The sequence below is a fragment of the Cherax quadricarinatus genome, chromosome 1 (genome assembly GCF_038502225.1).
Source record: "Cherax quadricarinatus isolate ZL_2023a chromosome 1, ASM3850222v1, whole genome shotgun sequence".
In the NCBI taxonomy this organism is placed as follows: Eukaryota; Metazoa; Arthropoda; class Malacostraca; order Decapoda; family Parastacidae; genus Cherax; species Cherax quadricarinatus.
In genome coordinates this window covers 41,036,529-41,056,979 of record NC_091292.1, presented here as the reverse complement: position 1 = coordinate 41,056,979, position 20,451 = coordinate 41,036,529, and the positions used below count along the sequence as shown (strand labels likewise).

General features: G+C 45.6%; 1 protein-coding gene across 1 annotated transcript in view; it reads right to left on the bottom strand.

Moving 5' to 3' along the window:
* Positions 1–20,451, bottom strand: part of LOC128690512 (salivary peroxidase/catechol oxidase-like) — a 210,570-nt gene that overhangs the window by 108,353 nt on the left and 81,766 nt on the right. The window contains exons 5-6 of the mRNA XM_070081961.1: positions 19,975–20,148; positions 1,752–1,896 (exon numbers count right to left, since the gene is read on the bottom strand). Of these exons, the coding sequence (XP_069938062.1) occupies positions 1,752–1,896; positions 19,975–20,148 (319 nt within the window). The remainder of the gene's footprint in view (positions 1–1,751; positions 1,897–19,974; positions 20,149–20,451) is intronic.

The following is a 20,451-nucleotide window of genomic DNA, read 5'->3' as shown; positions in this document are numbered from 1 at the left end:
TTTCTTAAAAACAAAAAAAGAAAATAAAAAAAAAGAATAAAAAAAAGGGGGGACCAGGGAGGGATAGTTCCTAGGAGGAATGAAAGGGCCAGAAATCTCCCTCCGCGCCCAAGAGGACCTCAGCACCGCAAGTAGCGTAGATGCAGCATGGAACCCGTGCCATACCCTACCCTTCATGCCAGTAAACCAGCAATCCAGGATAGCAACCTCACATCTGCCGAGCTACCTCGGTGGACAAAAGAGGGCGGCCGAATATCCACCTCAAAGCATACCTCCTTCAGCCACCACCCCCGGAATCCGATAGGTGGCTTCCAGAGATACACCCGTCGCCCAGAAAACACCCAAAGCCACTCTCCAGGATACCGGGATACCGGAGAGGGATCGGGACATTCCCAGGCGATTCAGATCCCACGGCAAACTACGCCACAGCCACTGCCAAGAACCTCAATGGTATGGGATGGGCCCCAGTACCCTTCCCCCTACCTATGAACTAGTGTGCCTGTGAGAAAAATACCAAAGGCCAAAAAGAGGAAGAGCAAAAGGGAGGGGTGGGGAGGAGGAAAGGAAAAAGGGGAGGATGGGATAGGGAAGGGGATATTGGGGGGTAATTAGGTTCGGTCTGAGGAAGGAGACCGACAAGTCTAATTCCTCAGACCCAGAGCCTCTTCACCACGCGAAGGAGCCCCCCCCTTGAAGAGGATATATTGTATAATATACCTAGTTGGAGTAATTTTATTGTAGCCAGTTGGCCCAGTGGCTTATGCAATGACCTGGACTTTCAAGATTCACTCGCCATGGGTTCAAACCCTCACTCATTCCCTGGTTTGTTTACAGTCGTGTTTTAACGATTTTGAGTAAATATGCTTGCAGCATCCCTGCCTTGTTAGTTTTAATAAACGAGAACGTATATACAAGTTAATGTGTAACAACAGTTGTGTTTCTATTATACAGCGCATTGTGTTGGGGGTGGGGGGGAGGGCATGGAAGGTATTCAGGCTTAATTCAGGAAACTAGAGCACAGATCTAATTCCCTAGATCAAGAGCCTTCACCAGCGTCAAGGAACCTTCCTTGAGGGGAGTTGTGTTTCTAGACAAGTAAGATGCTAACTTATAATAAAGCCGTAAGACAAGGCAAATGTATCTTTATTCAACAAGTTTAAAGAATCACTCGCCATATGGATAAAATGTATATTAAAACAAATTTGTATATGCTGAAATTACAGCTGATTAGGTAAGCTTTAAATAGGTTTTGTAAGTGTTGTCTTTAAAAATAAATTAAAGAAAAGTCAAGAAAAATATAAACTACTAGTGTGGATATAAAAACAATCACCAGGGAAAAAAACTGTAAAAGTTACCCAAATTTACTACACAAAAAAAAAAAAAAAAAATCCGAAGTGATTGGCAGTGTTGTACAGTTAACTGCAAGTTGACAAACTCTACTATATGGCCCAGACGAGTGTCAGAGCCACAGTCTACACAATAGTCTCAAAAGTGACGTCCTGTCTTTAGACCCACAAGCAGACACACTAATACCCAAGGAAGTGTGTCAACAGTCGAGTGAGCTCGTCAGAGTAGCCTTCCGCTTGACATCTACTTGTTCATTTTCGTGACGTCAGTATAGTTCACACCAACAACTACATCGTTTGTGTCGCGAGCCCAGACGGACGACTTGCGTACCTTGTGAAGGGAAGGCAGCGATGCACCACCTGTGTACCTTGTGAAGGGAAGGCAGCGATGTACCACCTGCGTACCTTGTGAAGGGAAGGCAGCGTCTCTTGCCAGTGTCGTTAAAGCGAGAAGGTAAATAAGGGTCAGTGTGAGGCAAGGGAACAGGAGCGCATCGCGGGTCAGTCCACGACGTACACCTCAAACAATTCATTGTCTTTCCGTTGTCATCTGGAATAAGAAAGTAACGAGTGGTAACACAAGCGCTGACCTGGATTATTCACTGCCTGACAAGATTATGCAACACTCAGGACAAAACTCGATGATAAAATTGTTAACAATTTAAACCAAGTACACAAAAATTATAAACTAGAATTGAATGCATCAGTTAAGAAACTTAAGTCTACTACAATACTTAAAAGAATTCTTAAAGGTACCGAAGAAAAATTTAAAATTTAGAATGTGCTTAAACTAGAAATTACTCTGAACTCTAGGCAATAAGAAACATACAAGAACACCGAACGTAAAAATTAGGTATTGAACAAAAACTACGTTCAAAACTCGCCAAAAGAACCACACCAGTGGACTGCCTGATAACGACCAAAGGTCGTTATGCTGCAGCCCAGAAAACCCATGACATGAACGAGAAGAAAACCCATGACATGAACGAGGAGAAGAAAACCCATGACATGAACGAGGAGAAGAAAACCCATAACATGAACGAGAAGAAAACCCAAGACATAAACGAGAAGAAAATCCATGACATGAACGAGAAGAAAATCCATGACATGAACGAGAAGAAAATCCATGACATGAACGAGGAGAAGAAAATCCATGACATGAACGAGAAGAAAATCCATGACATGAACGAGAAGAAAACCCATGACATGAACGAGGAGAAGAAAACCCATGACATGAACAAGGAGAAGAAAACCCATGACATGAACGAGAAGAAAACCCATGACATGAACGAGAAGGAAACCCATGACATGAACGAGAAGAAAACCCATGACATGAACGAGAAGAGGCAGTGGGTAAACAGTCGAGATGTGCTCTACAGTCAGCTGTATCCCAGAAGTTGAAGGAGGTAGGATCGCCATCAAGAAAGTTATGGGAGAGGAATGTGTGTACGATACTTTTATGATTCCTTTTACTAGAGAAAATCTTCCCTTGTGGCTTAGCGCTTCTTTTTGATTATAATAATAATAGAGAAAATCTTACATGATTATTTTTTATTTACTTCTAGGTCTCTGTTACCTATTATTATTATTATTATTATTATAATCAAAAAGAAGAGCTAAGCCACAAGGGCTATACTGCGCTGCAGGGTAGGGAAGGAAGCGAGGGCAATAGGCGGCAGAAGGGGGGAGGGATGATCAGTAGGTTACAGAAAACAGCGGGGCAGGGGATAGTGCGGGGGTAGAGGGTAGCAAGAGATTGAGGTAGAAAGGGCTGAAGGTATCAGAGTTTGTGAAGTCAGTCAGTTGCCAAAAAGTCAATGAGAGTGTCTGGATGAAAGGTGGTTCCATCAGCGAGAAGGGAAGGTAAAGAGAGCAGCGGAGCGAAGACGACGACTGAGGTAAATTCTGCGTGCTCATTGATAAAGTGGGCAGTCCAACAGAATGTGGCTGACTGATAATGGAGACTGGCAATTCTCACAGAGAGGAACAGGTCGCCTCTCCATGAGATCCATGAGTAAGACGAGTATGGCCAATGTGAAGACGGGAGCGAGTAGTCTCCCAACCTCGACACTGGTGACAAGAAGATGGCCAGTAACCTATACTCGGTTTAATAGATTGAAGTTTGTTACCGAGCATAGTAGACCAATGTTGTTGCCAACGGCTGTGAAGGTGGGTAGCTATTGCAGGAAAATAGTCCATAAATGGAATACCTCTATGAAACTGGTAGGTCATGTACTGCTGACCACGCAGCAGTGTGTGCCTGTTCATTGCCCTGAACGTCAACATGACCAGGGACCAAACAAAAAACAATATCTTTATGCTTGGAAAACATGCAGCATAGCCAAAGTTGGATATGGAGGACTAAGGGGTGAGGTGTATCTAATTTCTGTATAGCCTGTAAAGCACTATGGGAGTCTGAGAACCACAAATGATGACAGAGGCATAGATGTAATACGGGTAAGTGCTGCAAGAATGGCATACAATTCAGCAGTAAAAATACTAGCCGAAGATAGTATATGCCTTCTTACGACTGTCTGGAAACACTGCTGCGAATCCTATGCCATCAGAAGACTTAGACCCATCTGTGTACACTGCAATGGCATGAGAATGAGAGTGAGTGGAAGTGGTCAAGAAAAAGAGCGGGAAGCAACCGTAGACAGTTGGGCTTTCGAGCAAGGAAGAGAGAAAGAACAGACTCGAACAGCTGGAACTTCCCAGGGGGGTGGGGAAAAGCGAGATGCTACATGAACATAGAAAGGTGGTAATTGAAGAGAAGACCAGAGTGAATGAAGACGAAGAGAGAAGGGACGGAGCAAACAGGGGCGGTGAACAAATAAAGAATGTCTACTAATATCAGTGACCATTCTATAAATGGAAGGATTGCGGAGATCATGAGAGCGTACGTAGTAGCGAAGGCAATGGGCATCACGGCGATCGGATAAGGATGGAACGTTCGCTTCTGCATAGAGGCTCAACAGGGGAAGAGCGAAAAGCACCAAGGCATAAACGTAATCCTTGGTGATGAATGGGGTTAAGGCTAGAGAGTAGCAGGAGAGGCCGCTGAATAGATCTGGCCATCATAATCAAGTTTCGATAAAATGAGGGTGGAATGTAGGCAAAGGAGAGTTCGACGATCAGCTCCCCATGAAAGACGAGCAAGGGTTTTAAGAAGGTTCAGTCAGCTGTGACAAGTTGCCTTCGGAGAGGTAATGTAAGGTTTCCAGGATAACCTACGGTCAAAGAGGAGGCCCAGAAACCTGACTATCACATTCAGGGATACGGGAGCCAGAGGTACAAAGGAGGATCGGAGGATCAGAGCGTCTAGTGAAAGTAATTTGGTGGGTTTTAGTGCTGGAAAATTTAAACCCATGTGTGGTGGTCTAATTGGAAACACGGTAGACCGCATGCTGGAGAGAAACTGTAATGAGGTGACAGTCAGCGCCTGTGCAGGCAATAGCGAATAATCAACAAAGAGTGATGACCAAATATTTGATGGAAGACTAGAGGCCAAATCATTTATAGCAAGGAGAAAGTGTTGTGCTCAGAACACATCCCTGGGGGACACCTTCAGCTTGGATAAAGTCTGGGGAGAGCACATTATTAACCCGAACACGGAAATGCCTGTCAGTTAAAAGGTTCTTAAGGAAGGATGGTAGATTGCCTCGGAGGCCTAAGGAGTGAGCTTGGGCCAAAATATTATTCCTCCAAGTTGCGTCATATGCCTTCTCAAGATCAAAAAATATGGCAATAACTGAGTGGTTATTCGCAAAGGCATTACGAACATACGTATCCAAGCATAGTAAGGGGTCTATGATAGAACGTCAGTTACGAAAGCCATATTGACGAGTGGAGAGACTGTTATGCGTCTCTAAATACCACACTAAACTTCTATTTACCAAGCATTCCATCACTTTGCAAACTGCACTGGTAAGAGCAATGGGACAATAGTGGGAGGCTTCATGTCCCATAGTGCCCGGTTTGCGGAAAGGGAGAACAATGGCAGATTTCCACAGCTGTGGAAGAACTTCTTGTGACCAAATAGGATTGGCAATGCGCAATAGGACTGCAATGGCTGACTGATGTAAATGTTGTAGCATACGAATATGAATGTCGTCGGGCCCAGCTGCCGATGATCGGCAAGCTGAGTGTGTTGCCTCCAGCTCTTAAAGAGTAAAAGGCACATTATACTGTTCTTCTCTGAGAGAAGAAAAGTCCAAGGGTGCTAACTCTCTGGCAGACTTTGAGGAAAGAAACGAGGGGCATAGATGGAGCCCTTGAGAAATACGGACCAGATGATTGCCAATTTCATTGACAACATCTAGTGGGTTTGCTATATCAACACCGGCACCCCGCAGAACAGGAGCCGGGTCAGGAGAATATTTACCACTCAGTTTTTGTACTTATTTCCAGAATGCACTCGGAGGAAGCTGAGGTGATGGTGGAGACAATCTCGCCAGCAAGTGCATTTAGAGTCACGGATGACACGGCGAGCGATTGCATGCCTCTGCTTAAAATCAAGAAGTCTCTCCGTGGTTCTATTGAACCGGTACCTGCCCAATGCAGCGCGTTTAAAACGTACTGCACGAGCACAAGCTGGAGATCACCAAGGCACGCATTTCTGAGAATGCCTGCCCGAAGTTTGGGGTATAGAATGAGAAGCTGCGGTTAAAACGGAGGACGAGAAGAGGTGTAAAAGCTCATCAATGGAGGACAAAGAAGGAACCTCACTAAAAACAGTTAGTTGTGAGAAGAGGTTCCAATTTGCCAGATCAAATTGCCAGTGTGGGATATGAGGGGGAAGTAAGAATGATTGGGAAATGATAGCTGTCATGTAAATCCGGGAGAACAGACCAGGTGAAGTCTAATGCAGCAGAGGAAGAGCAGACTGGGAGATCGATGCAAGAGAGAGTGAGTCCGAGGATCAAAATGGGTGCGAGTACCTGTATTTAAAACATGGAGGGGGTGGGTGGCAAGAAAAGCCTCTAACTGAATGCCACGGGAATCACAGTGAAACCCCCAGAGGAAATGATGGGAATTAAAATCGCCAAGTAACAGAAGCGGTGGTGGTAATGAGGAAACAAGAAAGGCAATATCCGGAATAGATAATGCCCGAGAAGGAGAGATATAAAGAACAGAGTGTATACCACCTATACAAGTGGATACGGGCTGTTGTGTATTGCAGCGAAGTACGAACAAATAGCTGATGGTACAGAATATCAGTGCGTAGAAGGGCACTTTCATTAAAAGTCCCATCAGGAAAAGTATCTGAAGAATACAATAAATTATAGCCTGAGATGGGAGAGATAACAGCAGAGTGTAATTTAGGTTCCTGTAAGCAAACATCAACAGGGGAAAACTGGGAGAGTAAGATCTGAAGCTCACCCCGATTACCCGAGGCCGCGTATATTCCACTGTAAATAGGCCATGATTGGCAATGATAAAGATACCTGAAATCCACAGATAAGGGTTCCTACGGACTAGAGGGGTTAGAACAGTCTACATGCGGAGGCAGTGGAAAACTTTCAAGCAGCGAAGGAATGGTGCGCTGTGAAGAAAGGAGTTGCGCCGATGGAGGAGAGGAGAGAGAAGGAACATAGGGTGGATCAGTGTTCATTGATGGTTTGGTCTCTGCAATATATTCAGAGATTGCTTCAAGTGTTTTGGAATTCAGAGACGTCGTATGGGAGACAATATTGGAGATGGTAGGGGGAGGATGAGTAAAGATTGGAACTGTAATGGACTGTACCAAGGTAAGGGGGGTGGGCGAAAGGGTGGAGGGAACTGGAGAAGCATGGAAGGTGACAGAAGAGGCAGAAACCTGGGAGGTGGCAGAAGAGGAAGAAACTTGGGAGGGAACAGGGAAGGAAGGTACAGTACAAGGAGGAGGGTGAACCTCTACACTTGTAACAGAGCTAGTGAGAGGGGAAGAATCAGGTACAGAGACGGAAGGTAAAATGAGGAGGTGGAAGAAGGGAAGGAGGGGTTAAAGGACCTTTTTTTGACTTCTGAGAAGTAGAGGGACGATTGGAAGGTGTCATACGAGATCTCGTCGATACTGAGGCTTGTGAGGGAGAACACAAAGAAGCGAGAACAGACTGAGGCATTGAAGTAGGGACGTCTGAGCCTAGGATAGCAAAAGAATTAGATACAGGAGTGACTATGAGAGAGGTAACCACAGAGGAGGCTGCAGAATATGGGACCCCAGAAGTGGGGGAGAAGTTTTGAAACACAGGAATAAGAAACACGAGGTAGTCTCCCTTGGAGGTGGAGATGAGAAACTGCCATGGCATAAGGGAGACCTTCTGCCTCTGAGGTGACGGATTTCCCGCTCATTTAAGTAGACTTGGCAATGGCGAGAGTATGAAGGGTGAGCCTCATGACAATTAAGGCAAGAGGGAGGTCGATTGCAAATCGTATTAGAATGGTCATCGGCACCACAGACTGGGCATTCGGCTGTAGATCTGCAATATTTTGCTAGATGGCCAAATCGCCAGCAATTTCTACACCGTTGCGGTGTAGGAATCACCTTTCGAACTTGTAACCGATGTCCTGCTACATAAACTGAGGATGGGAGTTCACGGCTGTCAAAAGTTAATGGAGCCACATTGCTAGGGCGTCGTATCCGCCTGCGGGCAGGAAGAATGTAAGTGTCTACCTTGAGGATTGGGAGATCTTGGAGTTCCTGCTGTTCAAGAATGTCATTGCCAGATGTCTGGAAATTTTGTTGAACTATGGTATGGGGCAGAATGACTGAACCACTACAAGAATTGAGGGAATGATGTTTTTCAATAGTGACAGGAACAGTGTCGATATGGGAAAGAAGGGAAAGATCATGAGCTTGGGTAGCATTCTGTACAGTGATGTGCATACCGCTCTTACGAGCATGAAAAGAAATATCTTTACCAACATGGCGTAGGAGTGCCTTGCCAATACTGTCGTCAGAAAGATAGGCAGTAGAGGAAGTCGGTTGTAAAGTGAAGAATTTATTCCATTGTGCATTTTGAAACTGAGCGTGGAAAGGGAGTGCAGGATGTGTCTATCTTTTCCGAGAAGAACGAGAAGGTGGAGAAGTATCTTCAGCAGGTAATTATCATTGGCGTTTAGGCGTGGGACCAGAGTTGGTCCACCGTGGAATGGGCTGGCGATTCGAAAATTGCCATACTGTAGAGGGAGAGGCTGGAAGCATAGTCAAAGAAGAGCGGAGGTCAGATAAATCGAAGGAGTCAGTCGAGACCTCAGTACCTGAAGCGGGTGAGGAAACGGCACCAGCAAGAGGTACAGAGGCATGAGGAGTGTCCGAATAGTGGTCCAAAGACGAGGCGGGGTCAGAATGGGGTGCGGTATCAAGAAGGTGCCCGGGGCTTCCATGGTTAGGTTACTTTTCTTTAATAAAAAAAAAAAAAAAAAAAAAAAAAAAAAAAAAAGAAGAATAAAAAATGGGAGGACCGGGGAGGGATAGTTCCTGGGAGGAATGAAAGGGCCAGAAATCTCTCTCCGCACCCAAGAGGACCTCAGCACCGCAAGAAGCGCAGATGCAGCATGGAACCCGTGCCATACCCTACCCATCATGCCAGTAAACCAGCAATCCGGGATAGCAACCTCACATCTGCCGAGCTACCTTGGTGGACAAAGGAGAGGGTAGCCGGATATCCACTACAAAGCGTACCTCCTTCGGCCACCACCCTCGGAATCCGAAACGTGGCTTCCAGAGATACACCCGTCGCCAGAGAGACACCCAAAGCCACCCTCCGGGATACTGGAGAGGGATCGGGACATCCCCAGGCAATCCAGATTCCACGGCAAACTATGCCACCGCCAAGAACCTCAACGGAATGGAATGGACCCCAGTACCCTTTCCCCTACCTAGGAACTAGCACGCCTGTGAGAAAAAATACCAAAGGCCAAAAGGGAGGGGTGGGGAGGAGGAGGAGGAAAGGAAAAAGGGGAGGATGGGGAGGATGGGATAGGGAAGGGGGGATTGGGGGGTAATTAGGTTCGGTCTGAGGAAGGAGACCGACAGGTCTAATTCCTCAGACCAAGAGCCTCTTCACCACAACAAGGAGCCCCTCTTGAAGAGAGACTGTTGCCTAACAATGCCCATTAAGCAATTGCAAAGTAAAAATTATTAATACTTTCACCATCACTATTTCCTTTCTCAGCTGGCTCAAGTTTATTCAGGTACAGGTACACACAAATACAGTTACACAGATTATCATACATTGCAACTTGTGTAGATTATCCTCCATGATAACCCAAAGTGTCCAAGTGATTGATTTCCATTGGGGTCCTTGTAATAACTTATTATTTAAACAATATAAGGGATAGGTTGCGAGTTAACGATCCAATGGCAGTCTACACCGCAAACACGTAAATATACAATGTGGATTATTGCACCACTGTTGCTTCCACCAGGTACTATCAATTCACACACAAGACGTGGGTATGAATATGGGCTGTGGAGTTGTGCTGAGGTGCAAGACAGGTTTTACAGTCACACGAGTAGCCAGCTGGGTACTGAGGTTACGTTATCACGGATGATCCTAAATTTTGATTGATACTTTTCGTTGTGGCTGTAACTTCTGACTCAAGAACCTTCTTCCACGATCACTTTTTCACAAGTTTTGCTTACGGGAAGTTCCTAAGTTTGTTCTGTGTTTAGAGTGTATGCACTAAGTGTAGTCGCCTTGGCATGCATGAATATTTTTTGACTTTCGTGTTTACGTGTACGGAGGATTCGCTGAAATCTTGTCTAGGTCCACATGGTGTGTATAGACACTGGCAGTCATTGACACTTAATTCGGGGGATGAATCAGTAGAAGAGATTCTGTGCTTTGAGGACTCCAAAGATCAGAAGCTTTTTAGGTTCAAGATGTGAACCTACAAATAAAAGTGACTTACAGTATTATTCACATCGCAGCAGACCTGGTCTCAGACCGGGCCGCGGGGGCGTTGACCCCCGAAACCCTCTCCAGGTAAACAGACCGTGGTACTGAGGGCACCCCACAGTCTTCCGTAGCCGCATCCCTCCAAGAATATAAATATCAAGTGTTAACTGAACTTCAGTAACCACTTACAATATAGACTGCAAAAAGAAAGGTGAAAAGATACTAGACATCTCAGACCAACTCTACGCTCAGTGGATATATTATACTTAGTGTCAACAAACCGCTCCAATACATCAGCTAAATCATCATCTTTCAACATACCAGCCGTATCCCACTGAGGCAGGGTGGCCAAAAAGAAAAAACCAAAGTTTCTCCTTTTAAATTTAGTAACATACAGGAGAAGGGGTAACTAGCCCCTTGCTCCCATCAGCTAAATATTACCAATAATAATCGCCAACATTTCATCTAAAACCATAAACACTCAAGAAAAATTGCCAATGAACAACTACGTTTTAACAAGATTTATATCTGAAATCTCCAAAGACCTTACATATCAGAGCAAAAGTAAACACTAAGATCTACTTAATGAACCTGACAGAAGCAAAACTTATCAAAGAAAGTGGTAGCCGCAACAGATAGATTCTCCTTAGCAGTTTTAACCACACTGAATAAAGCTAGATTCAGGATCTTTCATATTACCTAAGATTTTAGCAGGACTTTCTACCATCACCTGACACTTGCTTAACTTCGGTTGGCTACTAACACAGGACTGACTTAGCTCTTTCATCTCAGAACCACTAACCCATAAAATTGTCCCATGTCATACTCTCCATGTAAATTTATGAAGTCGCTGCTAGACGAAATGTATTCGCAGTAAAATGCCACAACCTGTATTTATTTTTATTATTTTTTTTTTGAGGGGGGTGTCTTAAAATTTTAAATTAAAGGTCCAAGACTGACCAGAATAGTTACCTTCTTGTAACATGTGTGGATATTTTGTGAAAAGTTATAATTTGCTTGACATAGCAGAGTCTGCCTCAGCATCTGCTGACATCCCTGACATCGTCCCAGAACCAAGACTACTCCACGCCACAGCTTTGTTTCAACATGGCTAAAACTCTCCTCCATCGTCCAGGCGACAGCTCAAAGTATTCAGGTTGAGTTAACAGCTCATTCGGAATCAAAGACAGTGAATGAGAATACCTCTAAGTCTGATATGATAACAGCAACAATTATTACGATGAGTTTTGCATGTATCAGAAGACTCGTGCCAACTGCACAGAAAAGTCCTCACCAGCAATTGAAGGGAAGAGCAACCTCCCTCCAGCTCCGACCCATCAGAGTGACTAAGCATGAACCAAATCATGATAGAGAATTTGATGAAAGGGCACCACCAAAGCTGTGTACTGGACCTAATCACTGCCTACAAAAGCATACTTTACGTTCTGTCCAATGACAAAAGAACTCCCTTCTCAGAACGCGGAAATCTAGGCCACACCAAGTCAGCCCACAGGCAAACAGTACAGGAAGCCTCTGACAATGATTAAAGAGAACCTCTGCTGCTGCTGCCGCCAAGACACAGGATCTGCTTCTCACAGTGAAGCGAAACTACAAGAGAAAAAAAAAAGCATTCAAAGGTGATTGAGAGGCACAACAAGGAAGATCATGCTGGAGAGCACATCTTGCCCTATTCTTCAGCCTAGAACAGCACAAATCAACATCCCAGCTGAGCATATTCTGCTGACCTCTCCCAACAACCCAGGTGCTATGTGAATGTTCTACAAGTCTTGTGCCTTCTGAGCATTCATCGACTGATTGAAGTACCACATTAGGGCTTAAGACCAGTACCCAAGAGTAAGCACTCGTCAGAATGGGTAACACTAACAGCCACCCTAGTGGAAAACAGGCAGGCGTTAGTGACAGTAGGCCTTGACACTGTCTGCAGCTCAAGACTCGGGAGTAAAACTAGTGAAAGAAATAGTCGTCCACCTCCCGCCAGTGATGGAGAAAGTTAGTCAGCAGACTCGGGGAATACTTCCCACTACATAAATCATGCTAATCCGAAGTTTTAGTAATGAACTACCCCTACGTAACTTTTACCCAACTCTTCTGAGCACCTCTTGCACACCATAGCCTTATTTATCAGTGTCGTCCAGAGCTATCACCTCCTGCTCCTAGACGACCTTCATGAAAACAAAGATCTATATAAATGAAATCCCAAAAGAGAACATGTGATCTATATCCAGGCTTCAGTCACCGGCTTCCCCAGTAGAGACAACAGTGGAGGGCAGGATTCCATTCTTCCTTCATGCAAATCCAGAAGAACCGAAAATCTGACTTCAAGATAAACATGTGGTTATACCTATCATAGTAGGTTAAAAGTATTTAAGTGATATTCATGATACTAAAATCGAAAGGGTAACTATTAATAGCAGTTTCCGTAAAGGAACAAAGGGGTAATCAGTCTCAATAGACGAATATTTGTTAGATAAGACACATAGGTATCTATTTCGAAACGTTTTGCCTACACAGTAGGCTTCTTCAGTCGAGTACAGAAAAGTTGATAGAAGCAGAAGAGACTTGAAGACGATGTAATCAGTCCATCACCCTTAAAGTTGAGGTGGTCAGTCCCTCAGTCTGGAGAAGAGCACTGTTCCATAGTCTGAAACAATGGAACAATGCTCTTCTCCAGACTGAGGGACTGACCACCTCAACTTTAAGGGTGATGGACTGATTACATCGTCTTCAAGTCTCTTCTGCTTCTATCAACTTTTCTGTACTCGACTGAAGAAGCCTACTGTGTAGGCGAAACGTTTCGAAATAAAGATACCTAACTGTTGCCTATGTGTCTTATTATTATTATTATTATTATTATAATCAAAAAGAAGCACTAAGCCACAAGGACTATACAGCGCTGCAGGGCAGGAAGGAAGCGAGGGCATCAGGTGGCAAAAGGGAGATGGATGAGTAATAGGTTACGGATAACAGCGGGGTAGTGGATGGTGAAAGAGTAAAGGGCAGCAAGAGACTGAACTAGAAAGGGCTGAGGGCAGTGCGAAAAGTATCAGAGTTTGTGGAGTAAATCAGTCGTTGTCAAGAAGTCAATGAGAGAGTCAGGATTAAAGGAGGGTCCATCAGCAAGAAGGGAAGGTAAAGGTAGTAGTAGAACGAAGACGACGTTGGAGGTAAATTCTGCGTGCTCGTTGATAGAGAGGGCAGTCTAACAGAATGTGGCTAATCGATACTGGAACTTGACACTGCTCACAGAGAGGAACAGGGTGCCTCTCCATGAGATACCCATGAGTAAGACGAGTGTGACCAATGCGAAGGCAGGAGAGAGTGGTCTCCCAACCTCGGCACTGATGACAAGAAGACGGCCAGTAACCTATGCTCGGTTTAATAGAATGAAGTTTGTTACCGAGCAGAGTTGACCAACGTTGTTGCCAACGGGTGCGAAGGTGGGTAGCTATTGCAGCAAAATAGTCCAGAAATGGAACACCTCGATAGGAAATTGGTAGGTCATGTACTGCTGACCGCGCAGCAGTGTCTGCCTGTTCATTGCCCTGTACGTCGACATGACCAGGGACCCAACAAAAAACAATATCTTTATGTTTGGTAGAGATACGGCGTAGCCAAAGTTGGATACGGAGAACTAGGGGATGAGATGTATCAAATTTTCGTATAGCCTGTAGAGCACTAAGGGAGTCTGAGACTACTACAAACGATGACACAGGCATAGATGCGATACGAATAAGTGCTGTAAGAATGGCATACAGATCAGCAGTAAAAATGCTAGCTGAAGATAGTAAATGTCCCCGCACGACGCTGTCCGGAAACACTGCTGCGAATCCGACGCCGTCTGAAGACTTAGAGCCATCTGTGTACACAGCGGTGGCATGAGAATGGGAGTGGAAGTGATCAAGAAAAAGAGCGGGAAGCCACCGTAGGCAGTTGAGCTTTCGAGCAAGGGAGTGAGAAAGAACAGACCCGAACAGCTGGAACTTCCCAGGGGGGTAGCGAAAAGTGAGATGCTACGTGAACGTAAAAAGGTGGTAACTGAAGGGAAGACAAAAGTGAATGTAGGCGAAAAGAAAAGGGACGGAGCAAACAGGGGCGGCGAACGAATAAAAAATGTCTACTAATATCGGTGACCATTCTATAAATGGAAGGATTGTGTAGATCGTGAGAGCGTACATAGTAGCGAAGGCAATGGGCATCATGGCGATTAGACAAGGATGGAACATTCGCTTCTGTATAGAGGCTCTCAACAGGGGAAGAGCGAAAAGCACCAAGGCACAAACGTAATCCTTGGTGATGGATAGAGTTAAGGCTAGAGAGAGTAGCAGGAGAGGCCGCGGAATAAATCTGGTCACCATAATCGAGTTTCGATAAAACGAGGGCTGAATGTAGGCGAAGCAGAGTTCGACGATCAGCTCCCCAGGAAAGATGAGCAAGGGTTTTAAGAAAGTTTAGCCGGCTGTGACAAGTTGCCCTCAGAGAGGTAATGTGAGGTTTCCAGGATAACCGACGGTCAAAGAGAAGGCCTAGAAACCTGACTATCACGTTTGGGGATACGGGAGCCATAGAGATACAAAGGATGATCGGAGATAACAGAGCGTCTAGTGAAAGTAATTTGGTGAGTTTTGGTACTGGAAAATTTAAACCCATGAGTGGTGGCCCAAGTGGAAACACGGTCGACCGCATGCTGGAGAGAAACTGCAATAAGATGACAGTCAGCGCCTGCACAAGCAATAGCGAAGTCATCAACAGAGTGATGACCAAATATTGGGTGGAAGAACAGGCCAAATCATTTATAGCAATGAGAAACAGTGTTGTGCTTAGAACACATCCCTGAGGGACACCTTCAGCTTGGACGAAGTCCGGGGAAAGAACATTATTGACTCGAACACGGAAATGTCTGTCAGTTAAAAAGTTCTTAAGGAAGGATGGTAGATTGCCTCGGAGGCCTAAGGAATGGGCCTGGGCCAAAATATTATACCTCCAAGTTGTGTCATATGCCTTCTCAAAGTCAAAAAATATGGCAATAACTGAGTGATTATTCGCAAAGGCATTACGAACACACGTATCCAAGCGTAGTAAGGGGTCTATGGTAGAACGACCCTTACGAAAGCCATATTGACTAGCGGAGAGACTGTTGTGTGTCTCTAAATACCACATTAAAAGTCGATTTACGAGACGTTCCATCACTTTGCAAACTGCACTAGTAAGAGCGATGGGGCGATAGTGGGAGGCATCACGTCCTGTAGTACCCGGTTTGCGGAAAGGGAGAACAATGGCAGATTTCCACAGCTGGGGAAGAACTCCTTGTGCCCAAATAAGATTGAAGAGGTGTAAGAGGACTACAAGGGCTGACCGATGTAAATGTTGTAACATACGAATATGAATGTCGTCTGGCCCAGCTTCCGATGATCGGCAAGCTGAGAGCGTTGCCTCCAGTTCTTGAAGTGTAAAAGGCACATTATACTGTTCTTCTCTGAGAGAAGGAAAGTCCAAGGGTACTAACTCTCTGGCAGACTTTGATGAAAGAAACGAAGGGCATAGATGGAGCCATCGGGAAATACGGACCAGATGTGGGCCAAGTTCAATGGCAACGTCGAGAGAGTTTGCTACATCAACACCAGCGACCCGTAGAACAGGAGCCGGGTCAGGAGAGTATTTAACACTCAATTTCCTCACTTTTTTCCAGACTGCACTCATAGAAGAAGCAGAGGTGATGGTGGAAACAGTCTCGCCAACAAGTGCATTTAGCTTCACGGATGACACGGCGAGCGATCGCACGCTTCTGCTTAAAATCAAGAAGTCTCTCAGCGGTTCTATTGTACCGGTACCTGCCCCATGCAGCACGTTTCAAACGTACTGCACGAGCACAAGCAGGAGACCACCAAGGCACGCACTTCTGAGAATGCCTGCCTGAGGTTTGGGGTATAGAATGAGAAGCTGCGGTATAAACTGACGTCGAGAAGATGTGTAGGAGCTCATCAATGGAGGATGAAGAAGGAACCTCACTAAAAGCAGTGAGGTGTGAGTAAAGATCCCAATTTGCCCGATCAAATTGCCAGCGAGGGCTACGGAAAGGTGGTGAATAGGAAGGAGAAGTAAGAATGATCGGAAAATGATCGCTGTCATGTAAGTCTGGTAGAACAGACCAGGTGAAGTCTAGTGCAGTGGAGGAAGAGCAGACTGATAGATCGATGCAAGAGAGTATGAGTACGAGGATCAAAATGGGTGGGAGTACCCGTATTTAAAACATGGAGGGGGCGAGAGGCGAGAAAAGCCTCCAACTGGATGCCACGCGAGTCACAATGACCCCCCCCCCAGAGGAAATGGTGGGCATTAAAATCACCAAGTAACAGAAGTGGTGGTGGCAAGGATGAAACAAAGGCAAAGTCTGGGATAGAAAATGCTCGAGAAGTAGAGAGATATAAACAACATATTGTAAACCACTTATTCAAGTGGATACGGGCTGCAGTGTAATGCAGCGAGGTGTGGACAAATAGTTGACAGTACGGAATATCATTGCGTAGAAGGGCACTTTCATTAAAGGTCCCATCTGAGAAAGGATCCGAAGAATACAATAAATTATAGCCTGAGATAGGTTGGAAAACAGCAGAGTGTAATTTTGGTTCATGTAAGCAAGCACCAACAGGGGAAAACCTGGAAAGCAACATCTAAAGCTCACCCCGATTACCCCTGAGGCCGCGGATATTCCACTGTAAATAGGCCATGATTGGCGATGAAGAAAATATCAGGAATCTGTAGGTAAAGGCACCTACGGACTAGAGGGGTTAGAAAAGTCAACGTGTGGTGGCATTGGAAGACGTTCAAGTAGCGAAGGAACGGAGCGTTGCGAAGAATGGGGTTATGAAGATGGAGGAGAGGGAAGAGAAGGAACAGGAAGTGAATCAGTGTCCATTGAAGGTTTAGTCTCTGCAATATATTCTGAAATGGCTTCAAGTGTTTCTGAATTCAAAGATGTATGGGAGACCATATTGGAGATAGAAGGAGGAGGGTGAGTAAAGATTGGGACAGTAATGGACTGTACCAAAGTAGAGGGGGAGGGAAGAGTGTAAGGGACTGGAGATGAAGTGTGGGGGGAGACAGAAGAGGCAGAAACCTGGGAGGTGGCAGAAGAGGGAGAAACTTGGGAGGGGACGGGTGTGGAAGGCATAGTACGAGGAGGAGAGTGAATCTCCACACTTGTAATAGAGCCAGAGAGAGGGGAAGAACTAGGTACAGAGACTGGAAATGTAAAGTGTGGAGGTGGAAGAAGGGAAGGAAGGGGCAAAGAAGATTTGAGCAATGTGGATTTTTTGGACTTTTGAGTAGAGGGGCGATTGGTATTGGGTGTCATACGAGGTCTTGTCGATACTGGGGCTTGTGAGGAAGGACGCGAAGATGTGAGAACAGACTGAGTTGTAGTCGGGACGTCAGAGCCAAGGACAGCAAAAGGATTAGATGCCGTAGTGGCTATGGGAGGGGTAACAACAGAGGAGGCTGCAGAAGATGGGACCCCAGAAGTGGGGGGATGTTTGGAAACACGAGAATAAGAAACACGGGGTAGTCTCCCTTGGAGGCGGAGATGAGTAACTGCCATAGCATAAGGGAGACCTGCCTCTTTGAGGCAAAAGATTTCACGTTCATTTAAGTAGACCTGGCAACGGCGGGAGTACGAAGGGTGAGCTTCATTACAATTAAGGCAAGATGGAGGTTGACTGCAAGATGTATTAGAATGGTCGTCGGCACCACAGACTGGGCATTCGGCCATAGATCTGCAATATTTCGCTGGGTGACCAAAATGCCAGCAATTTCTACATTGTTGCGGTGTAGGTATCACCTTTCGAACTTGTAACCGATGTCCCGCGACATATACAGAGGACGGGAGTTCTCGGCTGTCAAAAGTTAAACGAGCCACATTGCAAGGGTAACGTCTCCGCCCCCGGGCAGGAAGGACATAAGTGTGTACTTTGAGGATTGGGAGATCCTGGAGTTCCAGCTGTTCAAAAATGTCATTGCCACATGACTGGAAATTCTGTTGGACTATGGTATGAGGCAGAATGACAGTACCACTACAAGAATTGAGAGAAAGATGTTTTTCAATAGTGACAGGAGTAGTATCAATATTCGAAAGGAGAGAAAGATCATGAGCTTGGGCAGCATTCTGGACAGTGACGATGTGCATACCGCTCTTGAGAGCATGAAATGAAATATCTCTACCAACATGACGCAGGAGCGCTTTGCCAATACTATGGTCAGAAAGGTAGGCAGAAGAAGAAGTAGGTCTTAAAGTAAAGAATTTAGTCCATTGTGTGGTCCAAAACTGAGCATGGAGAGGGAGTGCTTGACGTGTCGGTCTTTTCCGAGTAGAATGGGAAGGTAACGAAGGAGCATCATCAGGAGATTGACGTTGGCGTTTAGGAGTAGGACCGGAGTTGGTCCGGCGTGAAATGGGCGGGCGATTCGAAAATTGCCATACCGTAGAGGGAGAAGCTGGAAGCATAGTCAAAGGAGAGCGGAGTTCAGACAAATCAAAGGAGTCAGTCGAAGCCCCGGTACCTGAAGCAGGTGAGGAAACAGCACCAGCAAGAGGTACAGGGGCATCAGGAGTGTCCGAAGAGTGGTCTAAACACAAGGCAGGGTCAGAATGGGGTACGGTATCAAGAAGGGGCCCGGGGGTAGTGGGTTGATGAACTAGGGCTGCCATGGTTAGGTTACTCCTTTGCTTTTTGTTTTTAAGAAAAAAAAGAAAGAAAATAAAAATAAAAAAGAATAAAAAAAGGGGGGAGCGGGGAGGAATAGTTCCCAGGAGGAATGAAAGGGCCGGAAATCTCCCTCCGCACCCAAGAGGACCTCAACACCACTAGTAGCGCAGATGCAGCATGGAACCCGTGCCATACCCTACCCTTCATGCCAGTAAACCAGCAATCCGGGATAGCAACCTCACATCTGCCGAGCTACCTCGGTGGACAAAAGAGGGCGGCCAGATATCCGCCACAAAGCATACCTCCTTCGGCCACCACCCCCGGAATCCGAAAGGTGGCTTCCAGAGATACACCCGTCGCCCGAAAGACACCCATAGCTACTCCGGGATACCGGAGAGGGATCGGGACATCCCCAGGCAATCCAGATTCCACGGCAAACTACACCACCGCCAAGAACCTCAACGGAATGGGATGGACCCCAGTGTCCTTTCCCCTACCTAGGAACTAGCGCGCCTGTGGGAGAAATCCCAAAGGCCAAAAAGAGGAAGGGCAAAAGGGAGGGGTGAGGAGGAGGAGGAGGAATGGAAAAAGGGGAGGATGGGGAGGATGGGATAGGGGAGGGGAGAATGGGGGGTAATTAGGTTCGGTCTGAGGAAGAAGACCGACAGGGCTAATTCCTTAGAACAAGAGCCTCTTCACCACTCCAAGGAGCCCCCCTTGAAGAGGTTTGTGTCTTATCTAACAACCTGTCGGTATTTTATACCATTTTAATGTTCAGACGAATATTTCATGAAATAGCTCGTCGACTACTAATGGAAACCGCTGCCCTCAACACTATACAGTACTACAATCATGACGTCTTAAAAATATATAATTGTCTAGTTGATTAAATATTTTCAGAATCGTATCTTTCAGCAAACTCATTTATGCCTCGAAGCTTTGACAGTTTTATTGCACTGGCAACAAATACTTTGTTCACTGATAACCGGAAAAAGACGTAATCAAGTTCGTACATAGCCTCACCTTTGCTGACAGTGGTGATAGAGTAGTCATGGTCAATAAACTGACCCATCTGCATAAACAGGAGATTGTGTCGAGTGTGAGCAGCAGAAGGCACGAGACTTGCCAGGAGACTGATGACCCGAGGGTTGGGCAGCAGGTCACCGTGTACTGACCTCGTCCTCATCATCTCTCCATCTCCACCAAGCAAAGTGGAAAAAGAGTAATTTGCTAAATTCGGGCAAATAGTTCATTTATATAATGCAGCAATTCTCAATAAATCATGTTCCCAAAATTACTAAAATATTCACTAAATTTATTAGCACTAAACTAATCTCCATCAACTAGAGGACATTAGATAGTTAATTGCCAGGGTTCATCACCACTTAAAATAACCAGTATCACTTAAACATAAAATTAATGTATAATCACTTTTTTCGAGGTGTATAAGCACTCTGGAAATTGTGAGACCTGTGATAAAAGCGGAAAGGCCTACCCCGC